The 22129-nt window shown below is 46.2% G+C and overlaps 1 protein-coding gene across 1 annotated transcript in view; it reads left to right on the top strand.

Annotated features, from left to right (window-relative positions):
• Positions 1 to 22129, top strand: part of LOC119441677 (uncharacterized) — a 35454-nt gene that overhangs the window by 9043 nt on the left and 4282 nt on the right. Inside the window, 3 exon segments of the mRNA XM_049661517.1 lie at positions 6280 to 6448; positions 16787 to 17059; positions 21918 to 22062. Of these exon segments, the coding sequence (XP_049517474.1) occupies positions 6280 to 6448; positions 16787 to 17059; positions 21918 to 22062 (587 nt within the window).

The following is a 22129-nucleotide window of genomic DNA, read 5'->3' as shown; positions in this document are numbered from 1 at the left end:
AAAATTAGCCGTGGTGCGACGTAGAAGAGCATATAGGCCTGTGCCCGAATTTAGAAAACCGTCTTACGATTGAATTGTTCGTAAGATAAATTTTCAGCCAATCCTGACGCTGGACATAACATTAGCTAAGGCGGCCGGCTATTCGAAGGAAACACTTACGAAAGAAGAGCTTTGTGAATTGGGCCCGCTTCTCATACTGGCAAGTAATAGGGTTTACACCACAAATTTATATCCACTGCTAGTCGCTTGTGCTCAGTGGCGGTACGCACCATTATTATCTCGTATTTTGCAGTGAGTGGGAGCTTCGTGTGGAGTAGTTAGTTTTAAAATGTCTTCAACAGGGAGCCAAGTACCGGCGTTACGCGCTGTTCTTTCCTGTATACGTCGGGATCAGTATCCATCGCGAATGACAAACAAATACCTCAAATAATCATTTGCCGTTGATATATGATTCGAGGGCTGTGTATGAGTTATATGCGTCAGGCCCTTTTCTGAAGAGAATGCATTAGAAGACTACTAACTCTTCAGCTGCTGAATAAGAGATGATAGGGGCTTGTTTTTCACCTTTGTGATCGATACCTTCTCAACAGAGAGGAAATCAATGCCTTCGATGATGCCGTTATCCGTGGTCTCAGGGCTCAAATCTGTATTGCTGACCCAATCGTTGTTTTCTTTTTTTTTACAGTAAGTCGATTAGTTAATTCGTGATATTTATGCCTGGTGGAATGAATAGGGTAGATAAGGAATTTATGACTGAAGTGCGAAATTTAAGCGTCTGCTTCAGTCACAATTGGAAAACGCGTTCCGGGAATACGTACGCAATGTGAAGCCTTTGTTCCCTTCAGTCAAGCCTCAAACCACGATAGCTCATATCTACTTTATAATTCATCTTGAGTGAATTACAGGCAGTGAATTGTCTTTCATTATTAATAGCGTAGGCTCTCCATTAATTCGGAAAGTACAATTTGCGCGGAAACAGCTTAGAGACGGCATAGAGTTTAAAGGCTGCGAGACGGCACAAATAGTCCATGCCTGTCTTTATCTTGTATTCCAAATTTGCTAATAACTTTCTGCGGGTTATCGACAGGCGGGATGTGCCACTTTACTCGAAGCAACTTATCATGGAACGAAGTGACCTGTACACGCGGAAAAAAGACGTCGCTATAGGCGACCTGCTTCCTGCGCGTGACACGAGATTAAAATACTCTGAGAAAACATGCCGCCTGCGGTGGAGGCACTGAAAAATTGGACCGACTAAACATACGATTTATATAGGCAGCAAAATGTTCATCTAGTTTCCTGGCTATACGCTAGCCCATTCCTTTTTGTTTCCCCCAGAGCATGAATGAGAGCGTACAGGTCAGCGAGGAGGTCATTGCTTTTGTTGCTCAGTATTTCTGTATCGGAAGGGCACATTTGTCAGTCGTCAACCACGAAAGGCTGCCTTAAGCGCCCCACGAAAAAAAAAAGGCCTAGGCAGGGCATCACTATTGGCGCCACCCTATCTCGGACAAACCGACGAGTTGAGCGTGAATTGGCAAGCAAGCATGTTTGTTTGTTAAAAAAATCACCGACGATTACGATACTGCCTAATGCGAAATTTGTGTGCAGCTCTAATACGTGTTTTAGTTTCGTGATATATTGGCTGGCGCGGACAATCTGCCTTCGTGCGGCACGTTGCAAACGGAGCGAAGTGTGGCGCGACCGCCCCGCTAATCTGGAGATAGCGAGCGCCAGCACGTGGGTGACGCGTGGGCACGATTCACAGCAGCCGCTGCAGACAGACCTCCCAGAAGACGCCCACTACTCTGGCGCCATCTCGCAGGCATCGTCACCGCACTACGCTTTTCTTCTGTTGCTTTCGCCATACCCTCCTCCGCTTTCCGCCTCATGGTTCCGCTGCACCATTCTCTCCACTTTCCTTCTCGCGTCATTCATCTCCGGCGGTCCGTGCTCCGCGTTCACTCTTTCATCCTTCGCTGCGATCATTCGCTCGGCTACGCTGCCGCCACCGCCGCCCGGCGCAGGTACGGTCGCCTAAGAGCTGCGCTATGAAATATTTTTTTTTCGCAATAATCGCCACTCACAGGCATGCACCCGTTTCAGTGTGCTCCTTACATTTTAGGAAAATTCGTTTCAGGACCATTTCAACGGCTATTCACTGCAAACGCGTAAGTTCTTTAGAATCACGTCGTCTATATGCCCTTTCGCTGACAATCGCATAATCTCTCGCAAAATCTACTCACAGCTAGATCATACGCTCGGCAGCAAGATCTCTATTTCATAACAACCTGGGGTTCATTTTGGCTGATGTCTTTAAATGCAGTATTAGTTTAGGTGCACTTAATCAATCAAAGCCTGTCAACCTCTGCGTTGTATTTTTTACTTGATGATATTCCTGTCTATCCAACTTCATTACAAGTATTTAGGCGTCCACCTCAAAACCAACCTCTTCGTTCACTCATATTAAGAAGGTAAAAGCTGACGCGTCTCGTATGCTAGGTTGCTTAAAGCGCAATCCTTGCGACACCTCCGCCCTTCCTTTCAGCAGTCATATTCACCTATGTGCACCCTAAACTCGAATATGCATCGTTCATCTGGTCATGTGCACAAGCCGATCCTATCCGCTCTTAGAAACAGTTCAGAACCACGCCGCACGCTTCATCTTCAACGATTTCAGCAGACATAATAGCGTGAGGAGCATCAAACAATCGCCATCACTTCCTATGGATTCTCGTAGCAAAATTTGGCTTCATTCTCTGCTGAACAATATCGATACGGAACAGCCGCCGCCACAGTGTGGCTACACTGAGGAGAAGGAAGACGATGGGTTTCCGCTTGCTATAGCGTCGCCATTTTGGCCTCCATTATCTTCCCTGTAAATAAAGTGTAAATAGCCTTGGGCATCAGTTACACGTAACATTATTTGGTGGAAGTGCGGACGTTCCCCCTAACCGTCATGTAGCTTCGCAGCCGTCGCAATGGCGCCACTGCAGCATCGGCTCCTGCTGCCCGCACTTAATCTACGCAAGCGTCTCCCCCTGCAGCTCCGACCGTTTCTGTTTCCCCCCCTCAGAATCCTGGTGTTTTCACCGGAGTCGGCAGTCCTGATGTCGACGACTGGCTCCGCTTATACGAACGTGTCAGCACCAGTCACAGGTGGGATCCGACTGTTATGCTTGCCAACGTTCTTTTCCACCTCGACGGAGCTCCACGGGCATGGTTCCAGACTCACGAAGAGGAGATCTCGAGCTGGGATCTCTTGAAAGAGAAGCTCCGCGACCTTTCTGGCAATCCGTTCGGTCGCCAACTCAATGCCACGCAGGCCCTTGCCACACGTGTTCAGACGTCGACCAAGTCCTACGTGTCGTACATTCTCGACGTCTTGGTCCTTTGTGCCAAGGCTGACCCGAACATGTCGGAGGACGATAAGGTTAATCACGTCCTCAAAGGCATTGCTGACAACGCCTTCAATTTACTGGTGTTTACGAACGTCACCAGCATCGATACGATCCTCAAGGAGTGCCGCCGTCTCGAGCATGCTAAAAGCCGCCGGGTATCCCAGCACATCACGCGACTTCCCAACACAGCTGCTACGTCATCCTGTGACGACCTCTTCCACCAGCCGTCGCGTTGCGGCAACTTGACGCGCATCATTCGTCGTGAGGTCGAAGCAGCCCAACCGGCGGCTCCCTCATTCCCGTCACCTGATCATTCTCCGGCGACGATCTCCTTGATCCAGGCCGTCATCCGTCAAGAGTCGTCCAACGTCGGCCTGAATTCCGTTCGTTCCGTGCCCTCAGAACCTCTTGCTTACCGCACGCATCCATCCCGCTTTTATTCCTCTTATGGGCAGCGCAAACCGTCCGAATGGCGAACCGTGGACAACAAGCCGATCTGTTTTAACTGCCGCCGCATTGGACATATAGCTCGCCACTGCCGCAGCTGCTGAACTTCTCCGACGCTCTTTTATTCTAATCACCACGCTCTCTGCTGGCTATCCTCACTCAAAGACCCCACGGGACGAATCGCTCGCTGTGCTTTACGCCTGCAAGATCACACATTTTCTGTGGTATATAAGACGGGATGCTTGCGCAAGGATGCAGATTGTTTGTCTCGCTACCCCGTCGACGAACCGGCCGATGAGTAAGCCATCGCTTCCATTTTCTCTGTGTCACAGTTGCTTCAAATTGGCAACGAGCAACGCCGCGATCCTTCATTACGAGTCCTCATCGACCGTGTGGAGTCAACGCCTGGTGACGCCTCTCCCCGGATGTTTCTCCTCAAGGAGAAATTATACCGCCGCAATTTCGATCCCCACGGCCCTGACCTTCTGCTCGTCATTTCATCACACCTGCGTTCGATTGTCCTCCGCCAACTTCACAACGCTCCCTTTGATGGGCACTTGGGCGTCTCGCGCACATACGACCGTGTACGCCGTCGCGTCTTTCGGCCGGGTCTCGCCCGCTGCGTGCGGCGCTACGTTGCCGCTTGTGAGCCCTGTCAGTGCCGGAAGAAGCCCTCCACACTTACAGCTGGATGTCTCCAGCCAATCGACATCCCACCCGAACCATTTCTTCTTGTTGGCCTAGACCTTCTTGGACCATTTCCTCTCTCGGACTCGGAAAATAAATGGGTCGCCATCGCTACTGATTACGCTACGCGATAGGCAATCACCAGAGCCCTCCCGACAAGTTGTGCTACTGACGTCACTGACTTTATTCTCTAAGACATCATTTTAGTGCACGGTGCTCCGAGCCAATTACTCACTGACCGTGGCCGTAGCTTTCTCTCGGCAGTCGTAGAGGACATCCTCCGCTCCTGCTCAACAAAGCAGAAGTTCAGCACGTCCTACAACCCACAGACCACCGGCGTCATGGAGCGCCTCGACCATCACCGACATGCTTTCGAACTATAGGTTGCGGCCGACCACCACGGCTGCGATCTTCATTCACGATATGTGACGTTCGCGTATAATTCACAGCCTCACGACACCGCCGGCTATTCGCCATTCTATCTCGTATACGGTTGAGAACCCGCGTTACCCATGGACACTTTGCTGCCCTCGCCCGCACGTTCAGCCACTGATTACGCCCGCGACGTGATCGCACACGCCGACCACGCACGCCAGCTCGCCCGCACCCGTCTCGAGGCCTCACAGGAGCATCAGAGACGCCTCTAGGATTGCCACCATCGCGACGTGCACTTTTCTCCGGGTTGTCTGGTGCTTCTCTGGTCACCCATCCGCCGTGTGGGCCTTTCCGAAAAGCTGCTGTCGCGCTACACTGGCCCATACCGTGTGGTGCGACAAGTGACCGATGTCACGTATGAAATCATCCCCGCCAACCTCTCAGCGTCATCGTCAGCTGCAAGTGACATCGTTCACGTGGCGAGACTTAAGCCATACCACACACCTTTCACCACGGATGTGTAGCTTAAGCACCGGGATGGTGCTTCTAATGCCGGGGGTGAAGATACGGAACAGCCGCCACCACAGAAGGAAGACGACGGGTTCCCGCTTGCTATAGCATCGCCATTTTGGCCACCGTTATCTTCCCTGTAAATAAAGTGTAAATAGCCTTGGGCATCAGTTGCACGTAACTATATCATCGACAGCAAACATTCCTCTTCTTTGCCGTTTCTTAGACCTCATCGCAGTTCCCGCAGTCTGCACAACAATACCATTTTCAGAATCTCTGCGGTCCCACCAACGCATTTAACACATCTGTATGACCATGTGCCATTGTACTGTGGAATCAAGATTCCTGATGAGATAGCAAATGTTCAAGGAAATGTAATCTTTAGGAAGCTGCTGGATATGAGCTGTTTCTCCGGCAGTAAAATGTATTCTTGGCTATAGGTATTGCTGCTTATGAAGTTACATAATTTTGTCTTCGTCCTTATAACATTGTATATTGCTTCATTTATGTGTACATCTTTATGCATTTCCTTAAAAACCGAAAGTTTGTCGTGTTTCTCCTTTCTATTGTATATATTCTTGATTGCTCCTTATAAACTCTCCAACCCCTTACACAAAGCTCACAAGTCAGAACCCGTAAAGTATCTCTATAAATAAGGGGATATTTCTACAATTCTACACTACACCGATGCGTTCTCACTACACATTTACAACCCATCGCGGTACGAGCTAATATAGTTCCTAAATAATTCGGAATCTGCTAGAGTGCCAATCTTTCAAGATCGAAGGAAAATAAATGAAGCATATAAATGAGCTTCCATACGTCAAACAACCATTTCTTGGATACGCTAAAATTACAGGCCCTGCTTACCCTGGGGCGCCAGCGACGTGGTTCTTAATGCGGCGCCTATAACACATGGCTCTGGCTTCAACTGCATCACTTTCGGAGTGCTACTGGGCGCCACCACCGTTATGGCAACACCCGGCGCCACTTTGACACGCATCGACCAGCTCGTCAGTCAGTACAAGGTACAAGAGCGGCAAACTTTGCATGTGCCCGTTGAACTATATATGTCTGACAACATCCTTCACCTGATCGAAGCCTAAGCTTTTTTTTACATTTGGTTATTCATTTGAAAACCCCTCAGCACCCATTTGACGCTACAATAGGGTTGGGAGGGGGCTGCTTAAATATAAATATAATACACATGTACACTGTCTTTCAGGAAATGTGTTCGAAACTATAAATAAATAAACCAGTTCATTTGTATTGTTGTTATCACACAGGCATACATATTAAATGACTCGAGGTAGTCATTGGACAAGTCATCACAAAAAATTGCCTAACTATTTTTAACCGAAAAATTAAGATGTTTGAACGTAATGAAAGACAGGAAGCCGGCCGGCCTAGGAGTTCATATATGCTTCCAGAAATAAAAAAAGCGGATGCTGCTAATTTCTTCAGCTTATTGAATTCCGCTCAGTGTTGCCATTTTAGTAATTTTGTTGCTAGCTTTGTGCATGTTTTACAGCGTTTGTTATGGTCTCGCTCATCTGGTGGTTTTTATGTCCACCGGGTCGTCGCTAGAATGTAAAAATATTTTTCGAGAAAATTATGAAGGCAGAAATATTTTCAGTGCGCCGCAAGCATTCGAACTTTCGACCAACAGATTGTCAGTCTAGGATATTACGTTTCAGCCAATTAGCCTTGTTTTTTCCATTCGCGGTATTCATTACAGGAACATTTAAAAGCAACGAGACCTGATAAGCAAACTAATGACGACAAGGACGGACATAGTAACACAATAAAATAACCGCGATATGTGCATAATTAATAATGGTGGCCACAATGACTATCACGCAGCTTTAAGAAGCGTAATCACATGCAGTGTTCAAACTTCCAGTGGAAATTATTTGACTAAAATGCACATCGCGCTTTAGAAGGGTGGTAAGGTCAAGCACCTCACCAAGATGAGGTACCAGACTGGTCAAGGCCACCTTCATCATAAATACCTTTGAGGCTACAGCGGTTTGAATGAAATGCAGCTTTGAAGAAATGATTGGTACAACGTCGTGGTCCATCAAATCGCATTTTCCACAAGCTTTGCATACCTTTCCGAGGAAAAAAAACTGGTAGGCTGTATTTGGGAAACACATGAAACGTCTTTTGCGCGCAGCAGACCACGCATAGACCCTACGGCGCAGAAATCACGTAACCAAATAAGCAACTTGCATTTATTCCCGCATTTATACGCTTGTATGCATGCGGAACTTGTATTAAATCTAGTAGGGGTTAGGGTCTAATTTTGAAATTGTGCTCGTTCCTTATTTTTAGTTGGCCCACTTGTTTCGCATACAGTGTTTGGGCACTATAGGGTAGTGAAGGACCCCTGTGCTAGTGGTGCCCGAGAGTGCCGTGCGCAGTTAGAGCCCGCCGCAATCATAGATGTTCGGGGCTCCTGCGCTTCCGCTCCCTAGGGAGAAGGACAGCTGCCACTATATTCCTCTGTCTTCCTACCAGAGTCTTGTCACACCATTTGTGGACCCTACGTCGAGCCGAGCTAGCATGAAATTTCTGCGACAAACTGCATACTTGTAGCCCTGATAACCAGCGTTGCACGGAACGGCGTTCCTGGAACTAGTTCCTTTTATGAGGAACGGAGGAACACCACCGTTCCATTATGGGTCGGTGGAACTGTAACGGTAACTCGTTAGGTTTGCGAAGGTACGGCAGAGGGAACGGCGTTGCTTCTGTAAACGTTCCACGGCATTCAACAGACGCACGCACGCACGCACGCACGCACGCACGCACGCACGCAGCACATATGCAGGACGGATGGGCGACCGCGTGAGGCCCAAACTACTACCGCTTGCTTGTCACGTGTCTATGGTGCATTTTTTTGCAAGTTTTCCGTTATTATCAAACAATGCCTGGGATATTAGAGGCCATAGTGAGGGGGGGGGGGGTTGGAAGAACTGGTGAGGCTTATAGAGTGCGGACTTGACGGCCACGTCCTCTGCCATAGAGGTTTTCCAGATGAGAGAGAGTACGGGGTAGGATTTCTAATTCATAAGGATATCACATGACACATCGACAAATTCTACAGTATTAATGATAGGATAGCAGTGGTCATAATAAAGATAAATAGGAGGCATGTAATAAAGGTAGTACAAGCCTACGTTCCAACCTCCAGTCACGGTGATGAAGAAATAGAACAGTCTCATGAAGATGTTCAATTAGCTATAAGAAAGGTGCAAACTCAGTATACTGTAGCCATGGGCGACTTCAGTGCAAAAGTGGGGCAAAAGCAGGCTGGAGAACAAGCAATTGGCAATTACGGCATCGATTCTTGGAACTTTACAGGAGAGGTATTGTTAGAAATTGTGGAAAGGCATAGGCCCAGAATAACGATTCCCTTCTTCAAGAAGCGCAGTAAGACGAAGTGTACCTCGAAAAATCCTAATGGAGAAACAAGAATGAAATACCTGTCATACTCTCTGCTGATCCCATCATATAGCTAGAGGTAGTAGCGTTAGGTAGGGTAAAGTGCAGTGACCATAGGTTAGTAAGGTATAGAATTTATCTCAATTTGAAGAGACAAAGAGTAAAATTAATCAAAAAGAAAGAGGCGAACGCAGGAGCAATACGGGTAAAAGCAGACGAATTCAGGCTGGTGTTCGAAAACAAATATTCAGCTTTACAACAGAAAGATGAAACAACATAGAGGTAATGAATGAAACCGTAATTAGGCTGATTTCAAAAGCGGCAATTAAAGTGGGAGGTAGGGCACCAATGCAACCAGTAGGTGCGCTTTCACAAGTAACAAGGGCCTAATAAAGAAACGGCAAAGCATTGCAGTGTCCGACTCAAGAGATGAGATAGAATTTGCAGAACGGTCAAAATTGATCAACAAGATGAAAGTAAGAAATATTAGAAATTACAACGTGGGAAAGGTTGAGGAAGCGGTAAAAATGGTCGCAGCATGAAATTAGTCTGAAAAAAAACTTGACATAAGGACAAGACAAGATGCATGCACTGTAAGATAATCACGGTAATGTCATCAGCAATTTTGATGATATTCGATGACATTTGAAGCAGTGATGAACAGGATGCAGTGGCTCCTTCTATAACTAGTGATTAAGTTAGAAGGGCGTTGCCAGGCGTAACCTGGGGGAAAGCGACAGGAGAAGGTGGGATAACTGTAGATTTAATCAAATATATAGAATATTTTATGTTTGAAAATCTTGCGGCCCCTCAATATGCAATGCCTCACGACGTCAAGTGTACCAGAGAGCTGGAAGAATGTCAACATATACGAATTCATACTAAGGGGACGAATCAATTGAATGATTACAGGCCCATTAGCGCAGTTTCAGTATTCTATAAATATTCACTAAGACAATTTCCCATTGAATCAGGACAACACTTCACTTCAATCAACCAAGATAACAGGTTGGCTTCATGAAGGCATATTCTAAAATGGATCAGATATACATCAACAATCAGGTTATCGAGAAATCTGTTGATTGCAGTCACCCTCTTTATAGGACTTTCATAGATTATGAAAAGGCATCTGATTGAGCAGATATCCGCAGCCAAGGAGACAATTTGATTATTTCTTAATCAAGGAGTACAGGATGCATACCGGAATACCTTAGGAAACATCTGCAAAGATTACACAGCTACCTTGGTTTTCTACAACAAAAATGAGAAAGTTTTATATCCAAAGAAGGGGACAGGCAAGGAGACACAATCTCCCCAATGCCATTCACGGAATGCCTAGAAGTATCCAAGCTATTAAAGTGGCAAGGCTTAGGAGTGAGGAGCAACGACGAATATCTGAGGAACCTTCGTTTGCAGATGACATTGTTCTCTTATGCAACACTGCAGATGATCTGCACCAAATGATTGAGGACCTTAACCAAGGAAATGCAAGAGAAGAGTTGAATAATATGCAGAAGAAAAAGGTAATGTATAACCGCGTGGCAAGGAAACAGGAATTCATTATCGCCAGTCAGCTTCTAGAATCTGTACAGGAGTATGTTTATATAGGTCAATTGCTCACAGGCGACACTGACCATGAGAAGAAAACTGACAGAAAAAAATGGGTTGGAGTGCATACGGCAGGCATTGCCAAATCCTTACTGGGAGCTGACCACTGTCGTTGAAAAGAAAAGTGTACAGTAATTCCATTCTGCCGGTGCTAACATATGGGGCAGAAACTTGGAGGTTAACAAAGACGCTCGAGAACAAGTTTACGACTACGTAAAAAGCGATGGAACGAAACATGTTTAGCGTAACGTTATGAGACAGGAAGAGAGCGGTGTGGATCAGAGAACAAACGGGGATAGCCAATATTCTAGTTGACATTAAGCGGAAGAAATTGAGCTGGGTTGGCCATGTAATGCGAAAGGTAGATAACCGATGGACCATTAGCGTGAAGCACCATCCAGGGCAGCAGAAAATTGGGTGGGGTGATGAAATTAGGAAATTTGCAGGCGCAAGTTTGTATAAGCTAACGCATGACAGGTGTAATTGGATATCGCTGGGTGAGACCTTCGTTCAGCAGTGGACATAAAGATAGGCTGATGATGGTGGTAATGATACTATGTTGTGCGTCGTCATGTCGCCTCGTATGAACTCTACCAGTGCTTGAAAAAGCCGTCCATCAACCTGATTGTCTTCTTCAGACTATTGAGATACCATCCGATGGCCTTTATGTATTAAGGCCAAAAGCCTTAAGGAGCTCATACCGCCGATGGCCATGAAAAAAAAAAACGCGTCATCCGGTACAGTGCTACAAAAATTGTCATCATCAGTAATGGCTCATACCCCCCTAAGCAAGCAAAAATGCAAGGGCTCATCCCTCTCGTAATGCAGTCGATACAAGCACACAGCAAAGTGAAGCCAACAGTGCACACAGTCATTGGACTAACGCATAGAACTTACAGAAACTAGTGGTCTAGTGGTACAAAAATAAACACGTGACCTTCTCAATGGCTGATACCCCCGTAAGCTCATACCGCCGTAAGCAAGATAACATGCAAGAGCCCATACCGCCGTAAAGCTGAGGCTGCAAGCGCTCAGCAAAGCGAAGCGAACAGTGCATACTCTCGTTGAAATCCCCCATGCAGCCACACATAACAGCATACGTTTCAAACCCTTGCTGAGAGGACACAACATAAAGTCGCAGAGAGAGGGAGAGAAAAAATATCTTTACTGAAGAGTCCCTGCTGGGTTCGAAAGGGGAACAAAGAGACTGGGAGGCAAGTCCCGTAGAACTCCCCTTTCCGTCAGACGCAGGCCAGGCCTTGTACCATAGCGGCGTCCTTCGCCAGCCAGACAGCCCACAGCTGGTCTTCTGGGCATCGGCTGAGCAATATAGCCTCCCACTGCTCAGGGTTTTTATTTTACCAGTGTATTTTTTGCTCTGGCTGATATTGTTTGGAGCTGATAGGTATGCCCATATAATGTGATGGAGGTCTGCACGTGGTGTATTGCATGTCTTACAGTGTGATGAGTATGACTGTGGGTGTACTCCGTGCATGAGTAGTGGTGTAAGGAAGGTGCTTGTTTGTAGAAGTCTCCATGTAGTTGCTTGGTGTTTCTTTAATGATTTGTCAGGTGGAGAGTATTTATAGCGAGCATCTCTGTAGTATTCGAGGATTTCTCCATAAGTAGTCAGTAGTTCGTATTGGGAAATTGTTCTGTCCTGAGAAACGTCGTTGGCGCGAGTCTGCCTCCGCTATAGGAGCACGCGAAGTCGCAGTTAAGCGTGAAAACGAGCCGAACAAGGTGAACTGCGAAAGCAGCAACGCGACGATGCGAGACGGCGCGTAACCAAGTGTGCAGCAGGCTTTCGCCTTCACGTGTTACAGGAGTGTAACATGCTGCCGAACTATTTTATTTTGCACTCACTTGACCCTTTCCCTGTGTTCATTTTCGCAAAGTGCGTGTCTATCCCTGGGGTTGCCAGATACGCCCAAGGGTAAGGTACCGCCATCGGCGCAACAGATGTCTCAGGCTTTAACACGGCATAGGTGTTCAATATGGCGATTCTCGAGTACTTATTACAAATTTAGCTCACCGCTATCTCTTCATTGACATCGCAGGCACAACTCGCTCGTGCTAGACACAACAAAGATATGCAAAGACCTTAATGCACAACAGCAGTATGACGACTAGAGTGTGATTGAGATCACACTCTAGTCATCATGCTGCTGTTGTGCATTTCCGCTGATCATCGGGGTAGGAAAGTTTCCCTGTGTTTTGGGGCATTCGCGTTTAACACCTCGCTCTATAAAACCGCTTGTTAGTAACCACTTTTTGTTTTTGTCGACACTAACATACTAGGCATGCATGTTTCCTCTGAATATACTTTCGGCTTTAGATGCAATCTTTGATACGACTTTCGAAGCTCATCGTGGTGCTGCCTCGGCTGATCCCACAAGTGAAATCGCTTGTGCCCACTTAACCGGTTAATAGCAGCACCACAAACCTTTATGTGACAGACACACCTGGATTGCCCTCACATCACCGGAATTAGTTGTGCTTGTCAGTCGTCCTTGTTGTACCCTGCACCAACGTCCGTGTTGTGAACCTGGGACCTTACTATACATTCTTGACTCGTACATTGAATAAATACAGTACATGACTTCCTTGCGTTTTTGTCGCTTAGCACCTTTCCATCGCCGACAACTACACTGTACAATATTGTAACGAATGGATAGATGTAACGCTCGTGTAAGAGAATAAAGAAGCGCACAGGAGATACCAAAAGAGCACAAGAGGAAGAAGTTTGTTTTAATGATGTCTTATTAAACGGAATGTTAAATTTTGGCTCAGTAACAGTTTCGAACCATGTGGGTGTCATTCACCATCGCCTCACATGAAGATGGCCGCCTACTGGTGAGGAACTACCAGGAAGGTGGAGACAATGCCTTCGAGTTACCTGAAAAGGTCAGCACAACGGACTTCTTAGCCTTCTTAGCAGATAGAGCGCTTGAGAATCTCGAATCTATATGGGCTCAATCAGAGTGAATATGCGCGTGACTGACTTCCAACGCGGGATTGACAGTTCGAGTAGCCAAAGCGTAGTTAAAAGCGAAACTCAAGCTGCCGGCCATCTCATACAACATATTTTGAAACGTCAGCAACAGCAAGCGCAGCGACAGCAAGAGCTTCTGACTATGTTGTCATCAAGACTCCGATCAACAAAGGAGACGGTGCAAGAACTTTATCAAGCCCGAACCTTTCGATGGGACATCGTCAAGCCCGTCAGTGTGGCTTCACATTTACGAATATGCATGCTCGCCGAACAATTGGACCACAGACTGTGACCACATCTATAATATGCGTCATTTCCTTTTATGAAATGCGAAGAAGTGGTTCGAGCTGTGCATACCGATCAACAAGGATGTACCATGGGTAGAATGGTGAGCTAGCTTTCTGCGAACTTTCGCCTTGGATCCAGTAGAGTGCTGGGAAAAAGCCATTGCATTCAAGCACCGAGAAGGATCTATCATCAACTACTTCTACGAGAAACGTTTGCTTTTGCAACGCGCCGACCCCGACCTGCGGGAATCATCAATCGTGCCATTGATTGTTTTTGGAATGACACAGGATTATCAGTGCCTAATCATGACAAGACGAGCTGCGACATTGGATGAACTCCTAGAGTCAATGAAAGACGTTCCCGATGACCTTTTACTAGACAATGACCAAGAGCAACTTCAGTAGTCGAAGTTATACTATTGCATCCTGGAAAGATCACGTGTCCTAGCTGCAGCCCTACAACAAATTATGCTGAAAATGACTCATCCAAACAGAGGACTCGACACCCGAGACAAGTAAAGGAGCTGGTAAGCCCGGACTTTTCATTCTCTTTGGAGACACCGAAAGAAAGTGTTTACTTGACGAAGTCCGCTGCAGGCCTACTGTACGCAAAGATGAGCGTCAACGGAAACGTCATTGTAGTATTAATTGACACTGGAGCTTCAGTTAGCATAGTTATTTCGCTACTGATCCCGCAAGATCAAGTCTTCAGCGGCAAAGTTGTCAATGTACACATTTATGATGGAAGTTCTTGAGTACTAGACAAGTGGACATGCGTGTTGCGTGGAATTTAAAGCAATGAAAACAACTGTACAAGCACTGCTCGTTCATCATGCCGCTTTTAATTTGTACTGGCATGCCCCGACATGAAGAAATTAAAGATAAACATGTAATGGCGCGATTAGGTCGCTGTAGACATTCTGGTTGGGACATTCCAGTTGAATGTGTGCAGACTCTCAAACACGTCTCAAGTTGGTCAGGGAGAGTTCGGATGTACCGACACAGTTCTCAGAGCTGATATGCATCGAAGTTTACCCTCCGGCAGCGAAAGTAAGTGAATTCCATTCAAGCTCAGCGACACGACACCGGTTAAAAGAAAGCCCCATGAGGTCTTCTATGAAAAAAAAAAAGAAATGGCTAAAAGAAAAGTTACAAGGCTTGCATATGCTGAAATTATTCGACCCTCAACAACCATCTTTGTATCTCTGATCATAGTTGTGCCCAAAGATGATAGAACCTTCAGGATGTGCACTGATTATAGGCTTGCAACCGTGAGAGTGATTTATTCCTGTACCCGATGCCAAGAATCGACGATACTATTGACGAGACAGGCGAATGTACATGGTTTTCCCGCATCGACCTTTGCAAAGAGTATTGGCAGATCCCGCTACTAGAAGACTACAAACAATTCATGGCATTTGTTACTCCCTCAGACATTTTCGAATACAACCGCCTGCCTTTCGGTTGGAAAAATTCTGGTGCATGGTTTCAGACGATCATGACCAGCGTGCTTAGCGAATTTAACGGGATCGTCTGCAACGTGTATGTGGATGATGTGAATCCAACTTTCAAGCGCATTGACGGATGTGTGCTATAAACCCCATTTACACGTCTGTTATTCCTTCTTGGATGCTTTATCACTGGGTCTAAATCACTCAAGTATACCATAGAGATTGCCGAACATTTTACTTACGCGTCGTTCTTTCAGAAGCCTCTCGCTCGAGTAGTAATGAATTTTTTCAGTATAGTGAAACAAGATAATATACATCTTATATGCAGTAAACTTGCTAGCGATTAGAAAATCTTGCAATAAATATGTATTAGAATGTGATTTCAAACCATAGCATTGGCGGCCGGGCAAAGGACTGATTTTAGCACGCCGAATGTAATGGTATACCTAAAGGATTGTAAGAACAATCGTTTTGCTCAAATTTCTTGCCTTAATTCCAACAGGCATGAAATGCATAAAATCGCAGAGGGCTGTGTCCTAGCTTGAATGCCAGTCGACTCCTGTGTAACGTTGGAGATGTTACAGTTGCTCGTAGATTTCTTCTTTACCAGAGCAGAAACTGGAAAACATGGTACACATGGAAGCTATAGGGCAAACTAAGTGCAAACTACATTTTGCAGTGAATATTTCGAACTTCCTGCGTGATTCAGGGTCGAATTCGTATTTATAAGTCTTTTTTAGTTTTTTCCCGTTTTCGTTATAAATCAAAAGTACAAACTACATTCGAAGACTCGAAATAAGCTTTTTCTTCTATTAGTCGTGCGTTGGTCAACGCTATCGGCAGTGCAGTCCAATTTTATCAATGGATTATGTTTCTGTCCAACTGCAGCCAAAACTTCCAAACTCCCTCTTTATCTAAACGATTTTATACCCTCTGCAAAAAGGAGACGAGCGCCACAAAATTGTTACGTAGACGCACATTTAAAGGTTGATATTTTCATAATGCAATATAATGACAGGTACCCGTAAACGTGAGTTTCTGCTGCGTATCACACTCTGGGTTAAGAGTGCCAAACACATCGGTTGACCGTGCCCAAATCAGGTACACTGGCCGCTGTTGTGTTTTACTGCGGCAGCGGTAAAGTGCTAAAAACTTGGTTGGCCTTGTACGACCGTTTATTCTGCTACGCTGACGAGGACCGTCGTCGTCAGGTCGCCGCCTCATTCTGAGCTTCACCATCACCAGCGGGCACAGAAAGCTTTCTTCACAAGCACCGCCGGCGGGATTTGAGCCCGTGTAACTGCAGCAATGGGAATTTGGGAGCTGGGCACGCTAACCATTACGCGACCGTCTCCACTCTCCACCTTCCTGCTTCTCGTTTCCGTCGTACACGTAGGCAGAACTGACACAGGTAAGATACATCAAAAGATCATCTGAGCCGCTGGCTGACACATGATCCTAACTCGGTCAGGCTAGTGGTTAGGATTCAGTGCCAGAGCGAAAAATCGCAAGGGCAGCGCCACCCACTTCCATTTCCTCCATTTTGAGAGCTTACTTCACAATCTTATTTCTTCCATTCAGGTGACCGCCATTAGTGTTCCACCGGCACACTTACGGGCGGTTCTAGCCGAGATGAAGAGCTCGGGAAACCCGCTCAAGGGAGTCCGCCGCATCAGCATCGGAGGCGGCGTGTTTCCAGAAGCCTACAAGGAAGCGCAAAGCGCGTTTGTCGACTTTGAGTGTCTGACGAACGCATACGCTATGAGTGAGTCTATGGGGATCGTATGCTCACCTTCCATTCACGCGGTCACTGGCATAGACGTTGGATTCCCAGCTCCATCGTCGGAAATCAAGGTGGGTGCATCCAAGTAGCGCAAATTAGGCCCTTTGAGTACTCAATAAAAGCATCACCATGTAGTTGTCATTGGGACTTGTACTTGTATATTTTTAAAATCGCTATCCTCTCTTTCTTTTCTTGCGTGCAGATTGCGGCTAGCCGTAATCTGCATTGTTTTTTCGGACAGGCTTGGGCTACTGAACGGTACGACGAGAGGCCGAGTGCCGGCTCTAATTGCTTGGAGGGGGAAGTGGTCGAGCGCGGAATAATAGCAGTGGTGCTGAAAGATGCATGGAGAGAAGATTGGTCTGACTGAGAAGCGCACTGGGCACTACGATGTCGCGATTGTTGGCACTTATTGAAAACGTCTTCACTAGGCTACCTAACAGGAAATGTGCGCTGGTGAACAACCCCAGGGGAGAGGGCCGAGTGAGATTTACTCAGGAAATCACATATGCAAAGTCGCGAAGAGTGCCAAATATTCGAGGCGTTTCTCATCGCTGAGCCTTGGTGGATGATGCACGAATACTGGAGAACACTTGGTCAAGTACTGCTGGCGATCACGTGTTGTCGAAGATGAAGCGAACGAAAGTACAGCAGGAAGACGCGACATGCACACGTGGAGCGCTCGAACGGGGAAGAGAGTAGATATGTCTCTGGCATGGGAGACCCTTGCGGGAACACATCTAATCATGCTTTGGTTCGGTACAGCATGCGCCATGCTGGCAATCTCGAGTGAGTGGCAATACCGCTGTACCAAGATGTTGATTTCCGAATGCAAGGCAGACGTTTGACATTGGAAATGCCGAGATGGTTCATGAGCTGGCGTAAACATTTGTGCAATTACCGATGTTCGCTGCCCGTAATTATATTTTTACTTGATTAATCGGAAGCTTTCCTTATTTCTATTTATTGTCGACAACCGAATAAGCGCATTTGTGGATTTACGTACGCGAGCTGAAAATAACAACAACACAACAACAACGACAACAACGACAACAAAGAAGTCATGAGTTGCACATAAAATTGGCTCAAATAGGAAGCCCTGCAATTTGAATGGGCCATTACCCGTTAGTGAGAATGCGTGCGTGAACTCAGTCATATCCAGTTTTACTCGAACTCCACTGAAAGTTCACCTGTGGAAGCAAGGAAGTTGCTAACGTTCTTTGGAGATTTATTGTCATTATTAACAGCCAGCTTTCACTCGTTACCGAGAATGAGAGCAGAATACAATTGTTCAATGCCGAAATGCAGCAGATTATCGTTATAAATACAGTGAAAAATTTAACTAACCGTCATTAGGCAGTTAAATTCCCGAGTTAATACCACGGTTAAGAGGTGAGTCTACAAGAGTCATCTGATGTTTTTGCACCATTGCCTTTGTCCTCATGTGCACGTGCCATAGCGAACTCCCGTAGCCTGGCAAGCCCTTACGAAAGGGTGCTTGCTACCAAGGGAGTTAATGTCACTTTAAGAAAGCTGTGATTTGAAAACACATTTGAAGAATACGATGTGGTGCGAGAAGGTGCACTACAAGATTTTCTTTAATGGAAAGGCACGTGGGCTCAGGACACGACGCTATGCGCACTTAAAGATTGGTCGCTAAAGAAAGAAGAGTAACGAACGAACGTAATTAGTTACCATGTTATGTACTGAAATTACTATAAAATGACTCTTGAAATCCATTGCTTTCGTTACAAAATTTGAGAAAAGTGTAACGTTCTCTAGTAATTTCGTTACTTGTAATGCATTACATACAAGCTTGATTAACAGTTATGCCTGCTGAACGGAAGAGGAACTCTCTTGGAGTCGCATTTTATCTTCTCTTGCTTGAAGTGCAGCGCTCATCACTGGCTTCTGTTGCGAGAGAACCACAGGGGCCGTGTTAGTTGGAACATCTTAGAGAACGTTTTTTTCCTAGAAGATGAGCAAACGAGCATTATCAGGATATTCAGAAGGTATTATCGAAACGTAATTGGGCCATTACACGGAAGGCAAATCTGCAAGTAGTATTTATCTCGGACATTAGGCCTAAATGGGCAATTTATATGTAAACAAGGGTCGGAACGACGGTTTCGGCCGCAATGTCTTGTAATGGCGTCGCCCTAAGCCAACGGGCGAATCTGTCCATATTGGTAAGAATATAGCACAGCCCTTCGGAAGACGCGAATGGTCCTAGGGTATCTACCTGGACTGATTTGAAACGGGTATCGGGAACAGCGAACTTCGCCAACTTGGTGGGAGTGTGGCACCACTCACTGTACTGTTGGCAAGTCGGATATGAGCGGGCCCAAGTACAAACGTCGCTGCTCATTCCTCACTAAACAAAACGATTCATGCCGAAGCGTTGTGAAGCACAGACGTTAGGATGTCAAAGCCCCGGCGAGGGCGTCTGCGTCAGCAGGTCATTAGCGTTTGTCGACACCACGTACCCGAGCACATGAGTATTGGACCCTCCCGCGTGTAGCCGTGCGTGGCTTAGCCGTGTGTCGAGAAAGGAGGATCCTGGGGGTTGAGCCGATTCCGAGGCCCCCTGGCAGAGTCAACACACCTCTTCGGTCTCTGCTTAACATAGAGGGCGCCTCCAGACTGATCCACTTGGAGGAAATTGGCAGCCACCTTTTCCTGTCCCCCTCTTCAATCTTCTTTCTTTTTTTCTCTGGCCTTTTCATCTTTCCTGTCTTCTATTCACTTCTACTCCCTCCCAAATTTCTGGGCGGCAAGGGTTAACCTGGTGTAGTTATCCAACCTTGGGTATTTTATGCCAGCTTATTACGGCGATGCATGGCTGGCATCTGCTGGCATTCCTCCAACCTTGTAGCATCCCGTTGTAGGACGCGGTGGCAGGTCGCTACCATCGCCGCCGAATTTTCCAAGGTTTATATGGCAAATGCTCTTCCCCCTACTTGATCGCTCCCTGAAGAGGGGACGCATCGATGAAACATTCAGTTCTTTTATGCAATTGAAAGTCTTTTCACAAGAACCACATTGTACATGGTCAGCACGAAACTATAAGTCCGAATGATCTCACCATCTTTCCATGTCCTCGACCAGGGTAGGGAAATAGGAATTGAGCGTAAAAAATAGCTTCATTCTTCGTATCGTCAGCATATTTCACTGCACCCAGCATTTTTTCTTAGTCACAAACTCGCTTTTCACTTGAAAACAGTTTCTCGCTTTTTGATGACGTTAATATTGTAAAAATAATTTGGCCGAGTCATGTGCAAGACAGTTTCGCCTTCGAGACTGCAGTACCATAAGTTTTCACGGCACATGTCTCTCAGCCCTTGACTTCAAGAGTGCTGTGGAGACAGTAGTGCTTGTATGCATTTTGTATCACTTCTTCGCAACGAAACTTTTATGTTCATAGTTCATATCGTGAGTTATTGTCAATATTTTGATGCTTATATAGTTTACGCAGTTTACTGCGACCAGTTTGCAGCCCTCTTGGCAACCTTATTACGTCTACCATTTGCAACTCATTTGATAATTGCATACACATTACATATACAATGCATTACCCAATGTCATGACGCTCTTTCGCCATAGGTGCCCCTTGCGCCATTAAACACCACACATCATTATCATCATGGTATGTGAAAGCCAGTGAAGTTGTTCAAAAGAAGTAGCTGCAGTGGCAGGTACGCGTAAGGACGCTGCCGGACTAGAACCCGCATCTACTTAGCAGACATTGTGCATTTCCGAGTGGGGAAAGCATATGTTCTTTGGAAACAGACGAGCAATGCGACGACTAGACATCATGTGTGTTTCTCTCTTGCTTGTAAATGTGCAAGCCGCTGAAACAGAAAGATAAATGTTTCACAACCAGCAGATACGGGTAAGGTTGTCAGCAGAAATGTTTTCAGCGCATTTCATGTGAGGAGTGTTGGCTGCGAATTCTCAGAATTATACCGCATGTCGATTCTGGCGCATATTGGGAAACGTGCGGGAGGAGGATGTGAAGGCATCAAAGGCGCGTCATCAGCTCATTTACAATGTAGCATTGCTTAGTGCGGCATCGGTTCGAAGATTATTTCCATTCTTAACCAAATCACACACAAATCGGAACGTTGTTGGTGCGGGCTTCCAATAATCACCTGCTGCGTGTCCCACGTGATGTTCGTAGCCTACGCAATAACCAGGCGGTTGCCGAGTCAGGTAATGAGCGAAGTTGGATCCTTGAAATACCTTTTGCAACCTCTAGTTTCGCGGCGCGCAGGCGTGCAATCACGCGGCTTTTCGCAGTCCGCGCGCAGTGAGTAAAGCGTAGAAAAAGTAATGACGAAGGCCGAAGCGTGATCAAAACGACCGAATGGGATGATTTGAGGTGCACTAACAGTTTTATCAAGGAAAGTACGCCATGACTTGAAAACGCTTAAACTCCTACATCAAATCTTTTCTAAATAGCCGGGTAATTCGATAACAAACATCCCTCTTACAGTAGGAAAGAGATGGCCATACGACGTAGACCTCAATGATATATCAGAGCCTTTTTTTCTGTTTTTATAGGCTTGGTGGAGTTTAGCTGGGAGACCCACAAAGAGTACGACCTGAGGGCGTACGTGTTCTGTTCTACTGAAGCCTCTCTCGATGGCCTGACAAATTTATGCACATAAACATTTTGTACAGGAAGATGACAAAAGTGTGTCTCTAAAATATTATTAATATTGATTACTATTTTATTGCACTTCGAAGGGAATAGACCTTCACCGCCTCATCTCAGCAGAAGGTTCTTGTGGGTTTGCAGGTAGACCAGCGGAGCTGTCCGACAATCATCGCTGGCGAGTTGCTTGACAAAACTGATGCTGAGAAAGAGAGCTTTGATAGTGTTTTTTTTAATTTTCTGGGGTCAAGCTATTAAATATTTCCTCGCAGGTTGTCGATATACTGACGCGAAAGAAGCTTGGACCGAACCAGGTTGGAGAGATTTGCTTTCGCACTCCAACGGTAATGAAGGAATACTACAAGAGGCCAAAAGAGACGGCCGAGGTCTTCGATCAAGAAGGCTGGTGCAAGTCAGGTACAGTAACTTTAATACACTCGGACCAATTATTTTTAACTGATGTGTTAGCTTAGACAAATATGAC

This window comes from Dermacentor silvarum, chromosome 2, assembly GCF_013339745.2.
Source record: "Dermacentor silvarum isolate Dsil-2018 chromosome 2, BIME_Dsil_1.4, whole genome shotgun sequence".
NCBI classification, from domain to species: Eukaryota; Metazoa; Arthropoda; class Arachnida; order Ixodida; family Ixodidae; genus Dermacentor; species Dermacentor silvarum.
Note: the sequence above shows the minus strand (reverse complement) of the source record. Positions and strands in the feature narration are given on the sequence as shown.